The sequence below is a fragment of the Pangasianodon hypophthalmus genome, chromosome 6 (genome assembly GCF_027358585.1).
Source record: "Pangasianodon hypophthalmus isolate fPanHyp1 chromosome 6, fPanHyp1.pri, whole genome shotgun sequence".
NCBI classification, from domain to species: Eukaryota; Metazoa; Chordata; class Actinopteri; order Siluriformes; family Pangasiidae; genus Pangasianodon; species Pangasianodon hypophthalmus.
Window position 1 is genome coordinate 12,065,374 of NC_069715.1, and position 22,372 is coordinate 12,087,745.

Consider the following 22,372-nt stretch of genomic DNA (forward strand, 5'->3'; position numbering starts at 1 on the left):
ACTATAATGGCTTGACTCAAGTTTTTAGTTTACTTTAACCAAACTTTTTATTTATTTGATTTGATTTTATTTTCATTTGGAGCTCAATAATATTTTTGTTGCAACATATTAACTTATTTTAATAGTAAATACATGTATTAAAAGTATTTAAGCCTAGTAAATTTTAAAAGAAACGTTAGACTAATTCATTGTCAGTTAAATACTAACCTTTTTCTCATTCTGAATTTAAAGAAGTGCAATAAATACCTTTCATATAATAATAAAAATAATAATAATAATAATAATAATAATAATAATAATAATATCATCATACTGTCTAATGAACTTGAGAGACTGTTTATTTAGAACAGAGAATTGGGTATCTTTATTGTCATGGAATTTGGTGAAATTAGTGAAATATGAAATGAATCTGTCAGGTAACTTTTTCAGTCAATAATCTGGCTGGCCAAAAAAATGTAAACGCACCTCCACGAACTTCTCGCATTTTCTCCTCAGCGTGAGTCCTAACGCCACATCAGAGAGCTCCCTGCTACTTCAGAGCATGCTATTTATTTTGCTTTGCACCCTGTAAGCCTCGGCTTTGTTCAGTGGCTATGACTGGAGTGGCAGGTGGTACGATTTACCGCTAAATGAGAAAGAGCTTCTCGACGTGTGATCTCTTTTATAAAAGCTGCTTATAGGGAATATGCGCTATCAGATATCAGTGTTCCCGCCTCACCTTCAGCTGCCTGGCACCGCGGGCCACCCTGCCCCTGAGCTTCCATGGCAAATCAACACTATAAATACAACACACACCACACCACACCATCTATCCACCTATCCACCTCTCTCTCTCTCTCTCTCTCTCTCTCTCTCTCTCTCTCTCTCTCTCTCTATATATATATATATATATATATATATATATATATACATACACACACACACACAGACACAAGAGAGTCTCCAAACTATATCTATCCACCTATCCACCTCTCTCTCTCTCTCTCTCTCTCTCTCTCTCTCTCTCTCTCTATATATATATATATATACATACACACACACACACACATAGACACAAGAGAGTCTCCAAACTATCTCTCTCTCTCTCTCTCTCTCTCTCTCTCTCTCTATATATATATATATATATATATATATATATATATATATATAGATAGTACAGTATATAAATATTTTTATAAAGCACATGTATATATATATTACAGTTTGAAGACTCTCTTATGTTTATTCCCATATAAATTCATTAATTGTTTGTGTAAAGTTGATCAGAAGCCTCTTTTATTATTACATCTGAAATGTCTGTCTTTCATAGCTATCTCTTTTCCTCATGTGTGTAAATTTTTTTTTGTTTGTTTCTAAAGAGTCTGATACAGTTTGCAGTGCAAAAACAGGCCATTTATCCCATGATTCCTTAGCATGCTTTTTCCCATCCACTGGCTGAATATTGAGTTTAAGTCACTTTTATTAGAAGTGCTCTGTATGAGAATTTTATCCATCTTAACTGATAAATAGCTTATAGCGGATTTTCTCCTATCTTCTGATGATAAGACTGAAGAGTGTGGGTTCGGGTCGGAGGTGTGTGTGTAAACCGCTAAAAAACTGTGTGTGTTTGTGTGTGTGTGTAAAACTCTGCAGGTATTTTTATTGATATCGTTGCTGCGTAGTTCAGTGTGTGATATAAAATAATCACACTAATACAGTAAGGAAGTATAGAGATGAAAAATAATTAGACATAATTAAACCTTTGCTAAAAACTGTTCCTCATATAACATAAGGAGCAAAAATAATAAACCAGAAGAATTCATATGCATAACAACGACGTCAATAATAATAATAATAATAATAATAATAACACCAATAATAATAATAATAATAATAATAATAATAATAATAATAATAATAATAATGTGTTATCAGTATTAATATTATTAAATGGTTAGTGTCTGGAGTATTTGTGCGTAATGTTAATTATAACATAAATAATAATAGGAAGCTGTAGCCTTACTTCCTAATAGTAAGCCTTTGATAATATTATAACCTTACATTCATTTTTATTTGAATTTTTTTTGTTTGTTTCTAAAGAGTCTGATACAGTTTGCAGTGCAAAAACAGGCCATTTATCCCATGATTCCTTAGCATGCTTTTTCCCATCCACTGGCTGAATATTGAGTTTAAGTCCCTTTTACTCAGAAGCTTAGACAGCCAGTAAACACTGCAGATATTAAACACACCATGAGCAGGGTAAGTCGAGCTAATTGTAAGTGTTTCAGAGTTTCCTAAATCTCTGCGCTTGCATGTGGGTCATGGGTGGAGTTTCAAGTTCTCCATATTCAAATGCTGGGAGCTCCTTCTGCTCTGTGATATAAAGAGACACTGAGCCTCTCGGTCACTTTAAAGCAAGACAAATTAACCGTCTGCGCAAACCACTGGCTCCAGTCGTGTTTACTAGTAATAAACCGTCTTTTGCGCGTGCGAAAGAGCTGGAAGCAAAGCGGACCATGATGGACTACATGACGGACAAGTTCCCGCTGAAGTGTGAAGCAGGAAAGGGGACTGACTTTTACCTGGAGCCGCTCATGGAGCCCTTAGAGAGCATGCAGTACTACAGCAAGAGCTCCAGCAAGAGCACTCAGCATTACACACTGCAACCCACCGAGCACCACAGCATTCTGGACAGATCCTCTCCCTGTGACAACCAAACATGTGAGTTAGCACTTTTCACCACTTTCCTACACACTACTACGTTTATTCTGTCGTATTACATCATTAGTCAGGGCCTACGTAAGACTTGTATGGCAGTGAATGGCACGCAGCTGATGGTGCTACACCTTATGTATAAACTTCTTAACAGAACATACAAATGAGCAGTTTGATTATAGGCCTGCAGGCCATTTATAGCAATAAGTCTACACCCTGAAAACAGTTGGTTGGGTTGGGTTGTATTTTCCTTAAATCTTACTCCTGGAAGCTAGTTGCAAAGATTCTTCCTTAAATAATCCTAATTTCAATCCCAGAAATAAAGGTACAGTACTTTTCCTTGTCTCCTGGGTGGCACAATAAAGTGGACATGTTGCGTACCTTTTTTCTTTTACCTGAAAACCTTTACAAATAATTTAAGGTACATAATTGGACTTTAAGGACCTCTACTCTAGCTAATTAAAGCTAATTAAAGATACACCACATACACTGTTAAGAAGGTAGAAAATGAGAAAGGAAAAGTACAAGTTAGGTTCTTTATTTCAGAAAGGGGTGCAACCTTTTTTTTTTTTTTTAGATTAAAAGACTAAAGCTGCTTGCTTGGTAGCACATGGCAAAAAAGTGTTTAACTAACATCTCTTGATTAATCTTTCATTAACACTGATCTTGTGGTGTGTGTGTGTGTGTGTGTGTGTGTGTGTGTGTTTGTTTGTGTGTGTGTGTGTGTGTGTACTTGCAGATTTCGTATAGTTTGGCCCACTGTGCTCTTACACAATTTCGTTTAACAGTTGAAATGGCTGATCTCAGTGTGTTATGGTTTATTGCAATTTCACAAGACTGAATTTTATTTATTTATTAAAAATCCAATATTGCACATAAGTTACACATAGTATGCTATTTTAAACTAGATCTGCACATCTGTCTGCTCAAAAGAAGAAAAAAAAACATGATGCATATAAACCATTTAAACCAAGCAAATCCGCATGAAAACATAGATAACATAAATAACATAAATAACTGCATATAAAGGCGAAATTAGATTTTATTTATTATGTAGTACCTTACTGTTTCATATGCCTACTGTTTGTTGATAAAGCCTACTAATTAATGATTTACTGGTTAGTATTTTTAGACCTGCATGCAATCTAGGTTACTTATAGATACTTATTATATTCATTATATTAGACTGTGTTAATATGCTTTGAAATATTTTAGTAACTTTACTAGCCTACTCTTTACTACTAAAGTCTGCTAATTAGTGGTCTACTAAAACTAAGCTCTGTAGTAGTTCAGTGTGGTCTATTATGTTTTTATATTATATATGATTGATTTCTGGTCATTTGGACACAGGGTTACTGCTGGACGTGTGTTAGTAGCTACCTGTTTATCATTAAAAGCTGTGGTACATTTTATATAGGCCTACTCCGTTAGTGACCTGATGACTTGACAGTATGTATTTGAACATATGCTGTGTTTGTCTCCAGCAGCAGCAGCAGCTCATTACTGCAGCGGGAAGGCGGATGACGGCGGCGGACACGCCGAGCTCTCCGGGCCGCTGGATGAGCGCTGCGGGGTGAGGACATCACCCGGGACAACAGCGCGGGACAAACCCGACTTAGACGACATCGGGGAGAAGTGTGACAGCAACGTGTCCAGCAGCAAAAAGAGACGCCACCGGACCACGTTCACGAGCGCCCAGCTCGAGGAGTTAGAGAAAGTCTTCCAGAAAACGCATTATCCAGATGTGTATGTGAGAGAACAGCTGGCTATGCGTACCGAGCTCACCGAGGCCAGAGTGCAGGTACTGAGACAGATGTGCTCTTCAATCTCATGCATGCATGCCTCACAACTTATTCAAAATAATAATAATAATAATAATAATAATAATAATAATAATAATAATAACAATAACAATAATAATAGTAATAACAACAACAACAACAACAACGACAATAATAATAATAATAATAATAATAATAATAATAATAATCTAACTTATACATGGGCCTAGGATGATTTTATATCTTTATTTATAAATATTTTTATAAAGCACATTCACATTTATGGCATTTGGCAGACGCCCCTGTTGGTTTTGAAATAATAATTTGTGGAGACATTTAAAACAACCTTGACCAAAGAAACAAACATTTCCTTCAGTTAACGCAGTTTTCAGCTCTATGCAGCAACATACGCAGGCATACGCGGTTGAGTGCAAAAGTTTGCACACCCTTGGGACAAAATAAATATATATATATATATATATATATATATATATATATATATATATATTTTGCATTTTTTAGTTTGTTATTTATTATTACAAATAAAAAAGTCAAATAGTGTATATTAAGATATTAATAGCACAATGAAAAAAATATGGTTCCAAAATTTTCATTCCCCTTTATGAATGTTATATAAATGTTGTATAAATATTTTCTAAAAGCTTGTAACTTGCATATAGAACTGCCTTCAACCTGTTTTGCATCCTCTGTTCAGAATTCTGAGTTGTAATTCACTCCAGATCCGCCATTTTTTCCCTACTTTTATAAGCTGCCGTTTCTAACCACAGGACAAGCTTTGCCTGTTCTTCTTAACTTCTGCTCTAATAATAATAACAATGCACTTCTTTAACTCAGGTCTGGAGGTAGAGAGGTTCATGCAACAAACTTCAGTTCAAGCTTAAGTTCTTCTAGATTTTGGATTATTGCCTCGCATGATCCACCCAGGTTTATTATTAGGGAATTCTATTTGTAGATACGCTGTAAAATAGAGGTAAACATGGATGTAAAATACAGATGTGGATGTAGAACTAGGTGTAAAATACACCTACACGCATGCATATATAGTATATAGAGTCCAGAAATGTGTGCATTCAGCTCTTCCCAAAATCTAGGGAATAATGGCATGTTTTGAGCTTGAATTATGAAAGGTGCATGTTTAAAGCATGCAGGAAAGAGGAAAGTCGACCTGCAGTATTAATAATAGTGACGAATTTCTAAAAGGTAAAACAGATTTTGTTGATTTTGCATGAGGATGACAAGAATCGCATTTAAAGCTCACGCGCAGGATTATTAATATTCTACATGCCTAAATAATGATCTGTTGATGTGTGTTTGTTTCCCTTTGACGTGTGAAGGTGTGGTTTCAGAACAGAAGGGCGAAGTGGAGAAAGAGAGAGCGCTATGGACAGATCCAGCAGGCTAAAAGTCATTTCGCAGCCACATATGACATTTCAGTGCTGCCCAGGACAGACAGCTACTCACAGGCAAGTGCAGCTGTTTATTCATTTATTTACATGATTCCTAAAACTGTAGCTTGCACTTTTTTTCCACAGTGCGAAAACCACTGCCTCTTTAGTTAGCCTTTTTCTTTGTGCATGAGGCTCAGTGAGATGCTACACATTTGACAGCGAATTTAAAAAATCCTGTTGTGATGAGAATCTATGGAGGTGATGTGCATAAACAAGTTTCATTATAATGTCTATCTCTTCATTGTATAGGCTACATCTGATTTAAAAAAAAACAATGGGTTGTTGTTTTTAATATACTCAAATTTTAATATGCTGTGTTTTGCACAACACGTTTGAAACTGTAGCTATATTCTATATACTGATATATAAAGAATATAGCTATTCTTTATCTATATACTGACTTTACAGCAGCTCTTCTCCTGATTTCTTTAGCTAAGGCATATTTATAGCACATATTCTGGTGTTTCTCCTGTAAACATCTGTTTCAGCTTCTGCATTTCTAGTATTTCAGGAGGTTTAGGGGCCAAAAAATATCCTAGACTTAAGATTATACTGCTGGGGTGTTCAGTGTGATGGCCATTCACTGAACAGTTCTCTTTGCACTGCACTTTGCACTTTGTTGTCCTGTTTCAGGACAACTGGCCTACAAGAGAAACATTTAAAACTCTCTGTGGGTTTTATTCAGTCAGGAATAGAAGAACAAATCAGCCACCGCTAAAATTATGTAGCCTAGTGATTTGTCCAACAGTAAAATAACACCAAGAAAGAAACTATGACACGCTACAGCATCCAAAACAAACAACTGCTTTTTATTTTATGTGTAAAATATAACAGAAAAGCAGCTGCCTTTGGCTGGATAAAACTCTAACATGGCGCCCAACACAACTAACTGAAAGCACGGAACCCCAGATCCACCAATCAGCAGTCACCAATTAATATGTAACCAATAAAAACAATGCACCTGCAGGACACGTGCAGACTACACGTGCAGACTCCACGTGCAGACTCCGTGCCCTGTGACCTGACTGTACCTTACAGAACATCAGTTGGCTGTATATAAAGCTGGACTATAGGTTAAAATGTATAAAATCTAGGGTTAGAGTGTAACATTGGATTCTTGTCAGAAATAGGACATGATATATAAATCACACTAATTTTGAAATTTGTTGAAATGGGCTATAATAGAATATAATATATAATATCGTTGAGGATACCACAGTAAACCAAGCCGCTAGGTGGCTAGGGGTCAGATATTGATTAGCTCCGTTTTTTAATAAAAAACAAAACATTATGTAACAACCTCAAATGGACTCTTTGGTGATAATAGTATAAATAGTACAAATACACAACTCATTAAAATTCATGCTGAATGTTTGAGAAAATAGGTCTAGAAAAAAACAAAAACAAAGTAGTAAATGCTAATGGCTTTCAATGCTAAAAATGACTCAGTCTTAAGGAACTGTAAAAAAAAAAAAAAGCTCAACACATTTACAGTTTACATGATTTTTGGGTTATAGGCTACATTAATTAATTTATATAAACTATGGTGCATTCCTTAATATTTATTATGCTAATAGTTAATTTACTTTCTTTGAGACTGATTGACTAACTCTGGTGAACAGGTTAGATCTTTAACCGTCTGCTGTATTCACTCAGACATGTTGTTTTCTGACAGGTTCCCTATGGAAAGCTGATAAGCTGTTTTCTGATATCTGGGCCTCATCTTTTGGCCTATCATAGTTTATCTATTTCCCTGAAGTTACTTGAGTAGATCCTAAGAAAATATACTGCCAGTCAAAAGTTTATGAACCCTTGTATTAATTTTTTTTTGGTTAAACTTCAAGAAATGGTTCAAGTTAAATACTCGAGGAATAGGTAGAAGCGAACAGGGAAATTTGTGACTTTTTATTTTATGGGAAAAAACTCAGGTCTACTGGATCACTCTAATTAGGCACTTGTAGCACACAACATATACATATTTGTACCAAATCACGACAACATACAGTTTTACAGTGACTGTGTTTGCCTGTATTAAAGCACTAATTTGTCCCATAACAATTTGCAAGTCTTTAAATATAAAGAAATGGGTGTTTGATGGAACACTTATTTAACTGGTTAAATGGATAAATTGTAATAAAATTCTTCACATTCAAAAACTTTTAACTGGCAGTGGACTGCAGTACAGACTAAAAGAGATATAGTCTCTGTATCACTGAAAATATTTTTGACAAATTCTTTTTTCACTCCAAACAGATACCCAATAACTTGTGGCCGGCTCCAACCCCCGGTGGCTCAGTGGTTTCCTCCTGCATGCTCCCGCGTGGTTCTCCACCATGTGTACCATCTCCGTACCCCCACTCACCGCGAGCCCCTGAACACAATTACATTAGCTTCCCCAACCACCAGCAGAATCAGTTTGGTGTCAATCCTGTCTCCCTCAACAACTTCTTTACTGATTCACTTTTGGCCCCGGCGCCAAACGGGCACGCAGCCTTCGAGAGCAAACCTGAGTTTGAGAGGCGGTCGTCCAGCATCGCTGTCCTCAGGATGAAGGCCAAAGAGCACACAGCCAACATCTCGTGGGCCATGTGATCCCTGTGCTCAGACTCTTTTTCTAAACAGTATTAAATAACTTTAATGTATTGATAGAGACACAGATGTGGACAATTTTTTTTTTATTATTAAGACGGACTCCCTGCTCTTTGAACCGATCAATGACTGAAAAGGTTCCATTGAGGAGCTTCAATTTGAGCCAGCATCACTTTTCAGGCTTACTTTGAACAACTTGACAATACAAAACATTACTTGATTTACATATTGTGTGTAAATGAATGTCAACAAATTTTTGCAATAGTGTGCCTTATTATATGTGACGCACTTATAGTAGTGTGAAAACAGTAACACAGGGAGCTTTACAAGCTGAACTACATTCTGTACTCAGGACTGGGAGTGGATGTGATGTCCTTGACATGCTTACACAAGTCACATGCCTGTGTGCCTTGAAGCAAAGCTGTGTACAACTCATAAATGTGGCTGGCCGTTGCTCTGCCACAATCAGAGGGGCACTTTGCACTCTGTAGGGATTGTATTTCAATAAATTTATTTGGAGATTCCACAATTATTGTGATTTATGTACTGTATCATGCCCCATTTCTGAGAAGAATCAAATGTTATACTCTTATCCTAGATTTTTTTTTTATATAACAAACTTAGATTTTTAAAAATAAATTTTAACCTACATTCAAGCCTATGGTGATTTAATAAAAAAAAAAAAAAAAACAATAATCAAAATTGACATAAAGACCATTTCAGTGTTAAGTTTGTTCATTCATTCATCTTCTTTAACTGCTCCATCCTGGTCAGGGCTGCGGTGAATCTGGAGTCTATCCTGGGAACGCAGGGTGTGAAGTGGGAACATGCAGCAGATGAACCGGCATCATCATACATACATACACACACGCACACGCACACACACACACTCATTTGCACTAACTAGAGGCAATTAATACAGCCAATCTACCTACTAGCATGTTTTTGGGAAGTGGGAAGAAGCCCAAAAACCTGGAGGAAACCCACAAGGACACAGGGAGAACATGCAGAGAAACTCCACACAGACAGGAACACAAGCTCAGGATAGACCCGGGGATCCTGTAGCTGTGATGCGGCAATGCTCCCCACTTGTTGTTCATGTGAAATTTCATCTTGCACCTTTCCTATTCAATAACAATTTTGAGTATATCCTGATATATATCTACACTTCACTCTCACCACGGAAATGGTTCCCCATTTTTATACTACAATATTGAGCAATGTAATGGAACATCATTAAGGGTGCATAATTAAACATTGAAGTCCAGTGTTGTACCTTTGTGAGTACATTTTTACATTGATTGTACCTTATAGAATAATAATGAACCTGTGCTTGTTCTGACAGTGTATATTTTTGCCACATAAATACTGTAACTACAGTAGTTAATAACTTCAACAGGCTATTGGGGCAAAACCTCAGTCTTCTATATTAGATGTAATAGTAATTCCCTGACTGCTGTGTGAATTTTCTTTTATATCAATTAGAATATTTCATTCAGACCTAATGATGGAATTAGATACTGTATTACATATTGTATCATAATGTTTAATATTGTTTAATAATGTTTTAATATTCTATATTCTAAGGTTTTAAAGGACTTTTTAGGCAACAATGAGTTAACGTGATAAATATGTTATTTATATGCCATTAGCTATAAAAGCGAGGAGCTACACCAATATATTTCTTAAAAGTATATAAAAAATAAAGTTACATTTCAGATGGCTCAATATCTTAAAGTTATTACAGAATTGTGAGAATTATGACTGCCAGCCTCTGCCTACAATGTGCCAAATAAAACATTTGCTTCCAAGTGTACATTTCCACCATACAGTGTAGCCAAAAGCAGCATCAATTTCTAACCTTAATATGAAGTTAATCATATTTTCAGGCCCTAAAATCAAGACTTGTAATTTACTGCTGTAGCATCATGACCGGGTGCAATATCAGTAAATATTTACTGACACGATTAATTTGCACTGATAACATTATTACCACTAAATAGCAATTAGCTTTGGGTATGCACAGGCGGAGTTACCAGTTTTTGACTATAACACTTTTAATCGACCAGATTGTGCGTGTGTGTATGTGTGTGTGTGTGTGTGTGGGTGCATATATGTCTGAATTCTTGAGCTCTGTGGCAATCTATCCCCTAATACCCCGTCTCTGCACCACTGTTCACTCTCTGCAGAGTGTCTGAGTGGTCCTCCCTGCTGTAGCACTGCAAGACAGATGAAGCAGGACATGTGAGGAGTGCAGACGAGATCCATCAGCAGGGCTGAATGGGTTTGACCTGGCGAGGTGAGCCTCAGTCATTAATACAGAGGCACACACGTGTGGGGGAGGAGACGAGTCTCCCTGCAGCTCTACACTGCAGCCTAGCTTTCAGGCCAGCAACCGAGCTGCTCAAGCCCATCACATATTTTCATCTGTTTTTCAAGTAAACTATGGGCTGTTATTATGGAAAGCATTTTCTTGCCAGTCCTATGCCTGAATTATCCGTGCTTGGATTCGTTTTTACAATGAAAGTAGGTCCAAATTGTTTTTTTGGCTGGGATTTGTGTCTCATACCCAGATAAGATTCTTGGCATCACTGTGAACAGCTCAGTTATACTAAAGCTGCAGACATATAGACGGCCTTGAATAAATAGCACTGCAAGATTTGAAACCTATAGATGAAATTCTCAATGGGTACGAGTTCTTTGAAAGATATTGCAGATACTTCTTAGCAAATGAGGCAGAAAAGCAACTCCAGGACATTTTTAAGGTCTCTCTATGGACTGGCAAACCATCTGGAGTGAATTGTCTCACCTTGCACCCAGTATTACCGGGATAGGCTCCGGATCCATTCCAGCCCTGAGCAGGATTACTGAAAGTCAGTAAGTCAGTAAGGTCTATCAGTTGAGATCAAATTTCTTCAAAATGCTACATGTTCTATGTACCTTCAAAATAAAAGCATTCAAACATCCTCCGTACAATTTGTGTATTCTGGTAACCTAAGTTTAAATGCCTAAGGGATAATATATGTAAGGAATAAAATACGATGGGGTGTGTTGTTATTGGAAAATAATCAATGCTGGGTTAGTATGATTATAATTGTTTTATTCCACTTATACCATAGCAATAATTAAATTTTTTTATTTATTAATGAGTGATACATGATACTTTTTATCCATTTATAGTTACATTTAATGTTGTGGAACATTCATAACTTACAACAGCTTACAACTTCTTTTTTTTCTCACTCTTGACATGAATAAGAAAAACAAACAAACAAACAAACAAAAACAAAAAACACATATACACACGCGCACACCTTGTCATGTTACAGAGAAACTGGAAAGCATAAGATCCTGAAGTCTTGTCCTGAAGACTTTCCCATGGCAGAAAACATTCTCACTGTGACAAAGCACTGACATTGGAGACTCTTTCCATAAATATTAAATAATAAAGAAGAATTCATCATATCAATGACGATATTTTTTTCTGTGTTAATGTTTGTAACAGCACATTAACTAGAGTGTCTGCCATACAAGTCCTTGTGTAAGTAGTCACTATAGAAACAATACATGTATCAGAATGGACACATTAATATAAACCAATGATTTGTCTTTTAGCCGTCACTAATGTCTGTGCTGTGCTGTTATAGAAAATTAACCACCTTCTGACCAGATTTGAGAAGCACTGTGGTAGAAGTCTATATACCATATTTTAATAGTACAATATAACATTGTACTAGTTCACATTGTTTATAATTTTGTTTCAGACCAGGAAAAATAATTGATATTTCAATATTAATGTGCCAGGAGTAGATTTTCTATAAAAATCTAAAAATTTCTCCAAAAACCTTTCTCTAGGACCCAGTCCAAACTGTCATAAAGTTCAAATCAAAAAGTCAGTCTTTTATATTATAATAGAATGAAGACACTGAAATGTAAATAGGAAAGACTAAAATCTATTCAAGGATCAATATTCAAACATTGAAGTTCCCTGTTTTAAGACTTATTTTACTTCCCCATACGTTTTTTTTTGCATTAACAGTTTAACCTGAATACACTTGTGGGCTACACTTCAGGTGTTTAAACACATAGAGATGACAAAATGACACACTCTTGTTCATGGATTGTGAGAGACATCGTGACACTCCAGGTGTCTCCTCCTAATGAGCCACACACCAAGCATTCCTGATAAATGTTTCCCAATCCTGGCCCAGGAATTCTCTAGACACTGCATAATTTAATGTTTTTGCTCTAACACTTGAATGAACTCATCAGATCCAGTCTTTTTGTGAAGTGTGTTAAAGCAGGGGAAACACTAAAGACTGTGTGTATTTCAAGAGCAGGACTGGAAGACGCTTGAGCAAAATGAAAAATAAAGGCATATATTCTCTTGCGCAACATCATATCATGAAACCAAACAAGCAGCTTAGGGACTTACTGTAACAAGCCCAATATGTACTGAGCCCATGCTAGGCCCCTGGCATTACATCTGGCATGACTTGTTTTTCTTTCGATCTGAGCCTTATATATACTCTGTGATGGAGCTTCCATCCGAGCCCCATCGCTCAGGAAAACTCCCAGCATGAAGAAGGCCCTGGTGTTTTTAGAGCCTGCCGAGCCTGGGGCCGGCGATCGCTCTTCTCGCGCAGACGTCTCTGTCTGCTCAGCAGAAGCAGCACTGCTCACTGCAGCGCACAGCTTCATGATTTATGAACCGCTTCCAAGAACCACTTCTCCTGTGCAATGGAGACCAAATGACTTATTGTGTGTGATGTGATTTTTTTATTGGCTTCTCACACAGAGCTGTGCCGCATCTGAGGGCAGTATGAAGTCATATAGATTAACTCTAACACTTGTGGCTAAGATGTGTGTGGACACTGGTAAATAAAAATGTCAGGATGAAGAGTGATGCAATCCCTGTTGCTATATATTCGCCACAAGCTGGAGGTGGTGGACATTTTCTTTTTCCTCCTGAGTATTGACGAGTATAGAGTAATTACTCTCTCTAATAACAGAACAGTTTACGTTCTTTCATACCACAGTGCTGCTGAACTCTTGAATCTGATGAGAAGGTGCTGATTAATTTTCTATAACAGCATGATTCAAACAGTTATGCAGGCTGCAAGCAAATCGCACGAACATATTAATGCAACAACTAACTCAAAGGGACACTCTGATAATTAAGACTAACAATAAATGAATTTATTTACTGTTAGTGTTATTTATCAAAGAAAAATGTGTAATCATTGATATAGAGAAATTTTTTTTAAATAATTATAGAAGGAGTCTCCAGTGCCAGTGCTTTGCCAGTAAGTAAATTTTACACCACAGGAACTGTCAGGATGGAGGACTTTCACATTCCAGTTTCTTGGTAACATGACAAGCTACAATTTTGTGTCTTATTAATTTTAAGAGAGAAAGAGAAGGAGTTAGTGACTATTTTATCTCACAAACATTCAACCACATTAAATGCAACTACAAACAGATAATAATAATGTAAAAATAATGAAAACTGTAATTGTTGGCAAATTGCTGTGGAATAAGAGGAATGAAAGAAGGCACTATTATTGGAAAATCACGCCACCCCATTGTTTATTATTTTCCTATAACTGCACACCATGTGGTGTTTTATTCCTTACATAGGCAACTCGTATGTACATTTACATGATAACATGCCTCAAAGTATCTAAATGAGGAAGAACACCAGCTTCAACTGTGATACAATTATTATGATCAATTTATTCTGATATTTGAATTAATAATAATAAAAAAAAAATACAGTTACATTTAATGTTTTGGAAGTTATTACTTTTGTTGTAGGAGCTATAAATTGTTCCCTTACCAGCCTTTCTTTTTTCCTTTCTCTTGAAATTATTAAGACAAAACCCCCCTGCAACTTGTCATGTTACCAAGAAACCAGAAAATACAAAGTCCTCTGTCCTAAAGAGTGTTCTGTGGCTCTGACACAGGAGACTCCTTCCATGAACAGTAAATGAATGTTTCCTTACAGAAAGGCTCATCATATCAGTGATTAGACATCATTCTTTGTAAAATAACATTTTAAAAATCTATTTATTATGAGCCTTTGGTTATGTGGATTGTCCATCATAGAAATCCCTGTGAATGAATAACCTAGACATTTTGGTCATGACAACTCACACACACACTCACACACACACACACACACACACAAAGTCAGAGCAGACGACTCATCCCCTCAGTTTGCTGTTAAGGATGAGTCAGACAGTGAGTGCTGATGTGTAGAGTCCTCATGAATAGTGAGATGAGGCTGCTCTGCTGCGCCTGCTGAGATAATGATGTTTACTAATGCCATGACAAACAGAAGCAATAAACACACAATTAATTATCAGAGACAAACAAACTCAACATGTGCCAAAATTTGCTCTGACGTCCATGCATGAGCCAACAAATTAAGGGCCTGTGAAAATGATTCATTCTCCTAATCAGTATTCTACACCTAATTTTAATGGAATTCAAAACGTCACATTCTGGCTCGTCATGTTCTGGCTAATACGTGGCTGAATATCAAACTTTAAAATCAGTTTGTGTATGTAAGATCTGTTAGCTCTGTTATTGCTGCACCGTTTGACTTGATCACATTAAAAAGTCATAAAAAGGTAAATATACTATAATATTAGAATTGAAATGATCTGCTCTATGTGCTCAATAAAGCACATAAAAACACTCTGAGTTTTGCCATTAGCTTCTCTAAAGTAAAATCCCATATCAGATGATGACAGATGAGGAACCCCCTCCCCTGTAATCAGCATCCAACAGGGCTCCCAGCAGGAACTCTCTCTTCTAAAGCCTGGCTTTAAAGCCCCCAATCCTCATCATTTGCACCAACTCAGTGGCTCAAGGACCCTTGCAGCTTCTGCCTACAACGTGCCAAGACATGACACATTAACACAGTAGACTTTTTTCTTCACTTTTAGTATGGAAAACAAAAAGAATTAAAAATTAAACTGTATTTTTGTTTTCTATGAATTTTTTTCTATGTTTTCTATGAAACACATCTTCTTAACTTGTTTAGATGGCAAATAATTAGGACTTGTAAATTAAATTGAATGAGTGTGTGAATGTGAAGGTACCCTACGATAAACTTGCATCCAATGCAGGATGTATTCCTGCCTTGCGCCCAGTTTTCCCGGGATAGGCTTCAGATCCATTGCAACCCTGACCAGGATAAAGTGCTTAATGAAGATGAATGAATCAATGAAGCACAAATAGATAGTTTTTTCTTTTATCACATATTGTCACATTTTCTTTTACCTAATGAGCCTTTATTATAGGTACAGATTTCTAATGCACCTTTACTGAAAAACATGAAAAGTAAACAGAAACAATTTAAGCCGTATAATGCAATGAACGTTTCCTCTTCTACAGCTAAAAGCAATACTCACAGTCACATTTCAAACATTTAACACGTTAAGGCACATGCTGACTCAGTGATAAACGTAGTGTGTTGATGGAGACAGCGACCTGTCCTTTGATGATAAAATGTGCGTTTTGAACCTCCCACTACATGTAATCTCTACAGGCTGGACAGTGACATATCACCCCGTCACAATCTCATGAACTAATGGGGGATGTGTTCATTTTCTTATCATGTATATTGATGTGATTGGGTGACCCTTTGGCCATCTGAGGACTATCTACTTTGTCAGACTTTGCCTTCCCCCCCATGGGACTTTGAAGTTCACTTCAGTCTGTGGAAATTTCTCCATGGTGAGAAGAGCTGGAAAAAAAAAAGCAAATCAATAACTGGACAAAATTTATAATGCAAAACCCGGTTAACTTTTGTGCGAGATGTTATGTTCGGTTGTATTAGCAGTTCATCTGTGTTTAGGTCATTTTTCTTTCACAAGTCCTCCCCAAAGTTTCCTTGACATTTGAACTTGACTAATGAGGCATTAGAAGTCAGTATAACACATGTCACTGGCTTAGACTTGGGTTGGTAGAATATAGGGCATGTTTACTAGTTTGAGTTTATATTGTTTTATTGTGATGTATATGTATTGTTCTCTCTCTCTCTACATTTGAATTATGAATACAGTCAGAAGTGACCTCTAAGGAAGCTTAGAAAATGTTAGAAAAGAGCAGAGGAACACATACTCTCATCTGCACCTAGACTGCAACCTGGATTACAATCACCTCATTAATCTCCACTGAGGGAGTAGAATAGCAGTGCTCAGAGATAAGATTAGCCAGATAATTCAGCCCAAATGGAAACGAACAAGTTTACAGTGTAGGACACTCATAATAAACTGAAGGATTGCATCTACTTTACTTTTTTTTTTTTTAAATTGTTACTGGACAATGAAGAATCAACCCATAAAAACAAGAATCAAACAACAAGAACAAGCTGATAATTAGCTGATAATAATTATTATTATTTAATACACCTTATTATTTTCATCTGAATTTCTGTTGAAAAAAGCTTCAACATGTGAAAATATCTTTAATAGAACTAACATAATGATTAATCACAAGACAATACATCTTATCAAGCAAAACTGGATGTGGCTTCCTCTGTTTCATCTAGAAAAGACGTGTATCTTCTGTACTTATCAACTCTTCTCCTTTATTGCAAGTCCTAGATTTTTCTACCTGCTTGTTTGTTTATTGAAGTCACTGAGTAAAGGGATAAGATCTCTGGGTTCCTCTGTGTGTCTTCGTTCTCTACACAGAGCCATAATCAGCTGTTGACAGACAGCAGAGCCCAGTGTGATGCCCACAACCCTCTCGGGTGACACTGTTGCTCTAACAGATCTGCTCTAAAGAGGTATGTGTCACAGAAGCTGGCATCATGGAGCACAACAAACAGCAGCCAGCTGACAGCCACTGAGTGCCTTTAATCAGGCGAGGGGAGAGGAGGGGAGACCCAACTCACTGTGATTGAGTTCCAGCTCCTTTGTTCAGATGATTAGAGAAGTTTAGGGGCTCGGGTTTATCCCCACACTGGTCCTGAGGGAATCTGCCATGGAAGCTACTCTCTCCCAGGCACCATGGAGTCGATACCAGCTAACAGAACTGACACTGCGTGGCATTTGCTTTTCTTGAACACTTTGTCAGGATTGTCTGTTTTAAAGAAAGACAAAATTCACTAATGGGATCAGAATAAATGTTGTATATTGTCTATGTGCACGAATGGAAAAATATCTTGCATCAGTCAGAAACATTTGTTATTAACTTTTCTGGTAGAACAAGTGGTGGAAAAATTATGGCTGTGGTTTTTATCAGTGTACAGACTGCTTAACACAAGCCAAATTACATCTTGAGTTGTCAGTGTATTCACAAAATAATTGGTCACAAAAAATAGCATGTAAGAGATCGCCCTCTGTAGGTGAATATGGCACTGGTGGGAAACCCATAACCACACTGTACCCCACTGCTAGCAAAAGGCAAAAAATATATAAGCAGTAAAACCAGTAAGCATATATTACTACTACAGATAATCCACAACTAATCATCTATTATTGCTTAAGGAATGATTTCATAATGATGAATTAATACACTCATTGATGCGTAGTGCATCAGGAAAGAGTATAACTGAGTCATATATCAGATTACCAGGAACTCATTTTTATTTTTCCTTCTTCCTGAATCCTAAACTGGAGATACTGGAGCTTACAGTAACAGAAGGAATCTCTGGATGGGTAGATGTGTGCTTTAAAGAGTTCCCATCTACCCCACCACAACCTGCATCACCTGTACATACTTCCCCTGCACCAGTCCTCAGCCATCTCCTGCCAAAGGGTTCTACTCTAGCAGGACACAACAGCAAATATGTGTGAATGTAGTCAAGAACTCACTGCTCTTGAAAAGGAAAGGCTTCAGGTAGAGAAAGTGCAGCTACAGCTGAAACGTGAAGCGCTACAGTAGCAGGACAGGTGCCATGAGGAGCTGGTTGAGATAAAAAAAATTTAAAAAAAAAAGAAAAAAAAAGAGCACACTTGTCCTCATGGCTAAACAGGTTGCACTGGCAGAGCTACAGTTCATCAAGCCTTCCACTTCAGTGTCAGTTGTATCGCCTTCAGAACAAGGCGAGTTACTTAACCAAGCTAAAATGGGAAGATTGTATAGGCTTTACAATAATTTTGGTCCAAAGTATCAATTTTCCCTCCATTTTGTGGCTGTGTCATTAATTTTTGTGTTTACTTTCCACACACAGATACCTGAAACCACATTTTTGTTTTGTTTTTAAGGTTTTTGTAGAAACATGACATCACAAGAAATGACATGAAGTTTATTTAATAATGCATGTAATAAAAAAAATCCAACAAGCAATGCAATTTACACATCACAAAAACAAATTAAGCAAAAAACATTCCTGATATGCTCTCAGGTTCCCAAGGCAGCCTGGGGATGTTTTTTTTTTTTTTTTTTTTTAATATCTCTAAAGGTTTAGTAACTAAGCTACAATAAATACAATAGTAATCAAGCAGGACACTTTTAACCAGAGGAAATAATTCAACGTTGATTAATTGATTCTGTTTCTCTCTCATTTTTCTTGATTAGTTTTCCATGAATGAACGCTGCTCTGATTCAAACTCAGCCAAAAATAACACAGTGCGCACTGAGGCACTCTCAATTAGAAAAGAACCAACTGAAGCACTCTAACATCAGACAAATGAAGCGTTAAGTTAAGTAACTTGCCTTATGTTCTCCATCTAAACCTTTTTTCTTTTCCTGTCAGAAGCTGAAGGAGCTTAAACAAACTTCATTCAAAATGTGAGCAAAAAATGTACAAGACATAAGCTATTATGGTCAATAAATGGAGACAAATTAACTCTGTGCAGTGTAACACAACACTTAAAGAATTAAATCGTAGACTGCCGTAAGACAGTAAAGTGAATCTCCTTGCTTCTTTGCAAAAATACTTTTGCAATTTCTTGTAGAAGTTGGATGTTGTAAAAGTACTCCTATCTTAATTCTTTATATATAAACAATTAAATTTGAAGTGGACATATATTATGGGTGTATTAAATAACAAAAAAAAATACTTTAAATACTTATTTCCCCTCACTGTATATTAAACTGCTTTTTTTTTTTTTCATTTTATCCACTGTGCTCAACCTTATATTTTTAAAAACTCTGTAGGTCCAAACATGTGTGTATTGAATATCTAACTGCAACATGTTGAAGGCTGGTGAATTGCTCAGTTAAGCCTCTTTGCTCCAAAGATAATTGCGAGATTCTCAGTATACAACACTGGGAAAACAGCTGGTGCATTTGCCTTAGAAGGTACAAGAGGAATAAAATACTAGCAATGTGAGATTCTCTTTTTCTTTTCCCTGGACAAACTCACAAATTGCCTCTTGTTGAGGGGATACAAACTTCACACACATTTATTCAAAATAAACTTTACTACCTGGATTATTGCAAATAATAGTAATTTTAAACATCTGCTTTTATATTGAATACTGTTAACATTACATACTCTCCCTTTGTAATGGCAGATATGTCTGTTTGGCATAAACATATAATGTAGAGAAAATGTGAAAGTGAAATGATCACATTTCATTAAACCCACTGGAAAATGCATGTGTGTGAGTCAAAGCTACCAGCAGGTGGTAGTGTTTGAGTAAATCCAAAGCAAACCGAGACACTTGAGCAAGAACAGCTGATTTAATTTCACTCAGATTTATAGCTTAGATGGATCCTACAATGTCATATATTGAATTAAAATAGTTACTAAAAGGCCATCAGACATGTCGAACTGGTTTTAAGTCTCATTCCTCTGAGAATATCAAATGAAATTAAAAAATCATCATACACTATACACACTCAGGATCAAATCTATGCAACAGACGAGGGCTTTAATGGCATAGTGTATAAATCTAATTATTATCTTCAGTCCAGATGTGAAACTCAGATATGAGGGAGTGTTTATTTTGGTGTGAGAAGTATGAGACTTTTATACCATGTGATTTAGGGTTGTCCCAATCACAAAAACACACAGTATCTCATATATGAAACTCCCACGGTACATCAAGCATGCTTTCTTTACGTCACTGAGGGAAGGATGAAGCACAGGAAAGAGACAGAATTCCTTTTACATGTATTCATTCCTCCATCTTCAGTCACTGCTTTATTCACCAGAAGGGTTGCAGTGGATCCAGAGCCAATCCCGGGAACACAGGCAGGAGGCATAAAATACACACTGGATAGGACACGAGTCCATCGCAGGTCACCATACACACACATTCACACATTCACACAGTCATTCATTCATAGCTACAGACAATTTAGACTAGCCATTCCAGCTACTGGCACCTTTTCTGGGAGGTGGGAGGAAACCAGAGAAGAGAACCCGGAGGAAAACCACATAGACTGCACCACTATGTCGCCCCTGCTCAGGATTTTTAAGTAACTACACAACATAAGATAAACTGACATATTCATTAATATTTACAATCCTTTCTGTGCTAGTCAGCTAGCTAACAAGTGCTAACCTGACAATGTGTGCAAACATTTTTAGGTCATATTAGGTCAATAAATCCTTATTGTAGGCCTAATAGGCAGCTGGCTAAAGCCAGGTATGATATTTGGCCAGATTTTACTGTTACAGACACAATCATAAAAGGATAATCGTCGGTTGTGAGTTGAGATCTTAGTGGTCTTAGAATGCATAAAGTGACATGCTCATCAGTGGCTCATGGATTTAGTGCTGCTGTGACCAATGACAGCCTGCGACAAAGTTCTGGCAGTGTCAGAAAGTTTTGCGTAAAATTTCAGAGTGTGACTGAGCTACGACACTCGTCTAACATCTACCAATGGTAAGATGGCATATGATTACACAAAACTGTACACGGGACAGCTACAAATCCGGTAGTGGCAGTGGTGAAATGTAAATGAAACATACCGGATTTAAAAGAAGAGCAGTTTGTTGAATTGTGGCAGCAGACAGAATGTCTCTATAATGTCTCATCACTGTTATATTATGGCAGGGCAAAAAGGGACGTGACATGGAAAGAAATAGAGGATTAATTACAGCTTTGTGGTGTGTAGCTAGCTAATTAGCATGAAAAATGTGAAACTATTTTTATGCTTTCCAGTTGAAGAGCTACAAACCTACAGTATGCTGTGTTGTTGAGCACCCAGTATGGCAGAACGTAGTAACTACCTTCATCGTTTAATCTGACATGAAGAACACATGCTATCGCACAGTCTGTTATAGAATTCTTACTGGGATCATCTCATACAGTGTGATGAGTAATAATCATAAAAGACCTCTGGAATCGCACAGTGTAAAACCGGCTTAACATGAATTTTTGCTTTGAAGGGTTCAAGCCCCAGCATTGCCAAGCTGCCACTGTCGGGCCCTTGAGTAAAGACCTTAACCCTCTCTGCTCCAGGAGCGCTGTATCACAGCTGACCCTGTGCTCTGACTTCAGCTTCATCACAAGCTGGGATATGCCAAAAAATGATTTCCTTATTCCACATAAGAACTGTGTACTGTCCTTTACTGTGTCTATTGTCCTGTTTAGTAATTGTTGTACTGTCTTGTGCTGTTACACACATGCACTTTATGTAGTCCTGTGTAGGTCTGTGTGGTCTTATTTAGTTCTGTGTAGTCTGTGTTGTTTGTGTAGCACCATGGTCCTGAATGTTGTTTCGTTTCACTACTGTACCAGCTGTATATGGTTGAAATGACAATAAAGCCACTTGAACTTGAACTTGAAATATTCATAATCTTATTTAAGTGTTAGAAATTCTATCAGGTTAGTTCTTATGTAGTTAGCTGACTAGCACTGGCAGTGAAGATCGTATTAATAATATCACTATTAATATGATTAATCACTTTTCTTTTAATCC

General features: G+C 36.9%; 1 protein-coding gene across 2 annotated transcripts; it reads left to right on the top strand.

Annotated features, from left to right (window-relative positions):
• The first annotated feature begins 2,289 nt into the window (after positions 1–2,289).
• On the top strand, positions 2,290–11,558 carry alx1 (ALX homeobox 1). 2 transcript variants are annotated; one of them, XM_053234660.1, is made up of 4 exons: positions 2,290–2,700; positions 4,182–4,495; positions 5,831–5,959; positions 8,198–11,558. In XM_053234660.1, the coding sequence occupies exons 1-4, from the start codon at positions 2,496–2,498 to the stop codon at positions 8,534–8,536; spliced, it is 987 nt and encodes a 328-aa protein (XP_053090635.1). In that variant the 5' UTR covers positions 2,290–2,495; the 3' UTR covers positions 8,537–11,558. The 2 variants fall into 2 exon arrangements, with proteins under 2 accessions (XP_053090635.1, XP_026783120.1); XM_026927319.3 differs by having other exon boundaries at positions 2,291–2,700; positions 4,179–4,495.
• The last annotated feature ends 10,814 nt before the right edge of the window (positions 11,559–22,372 follow it).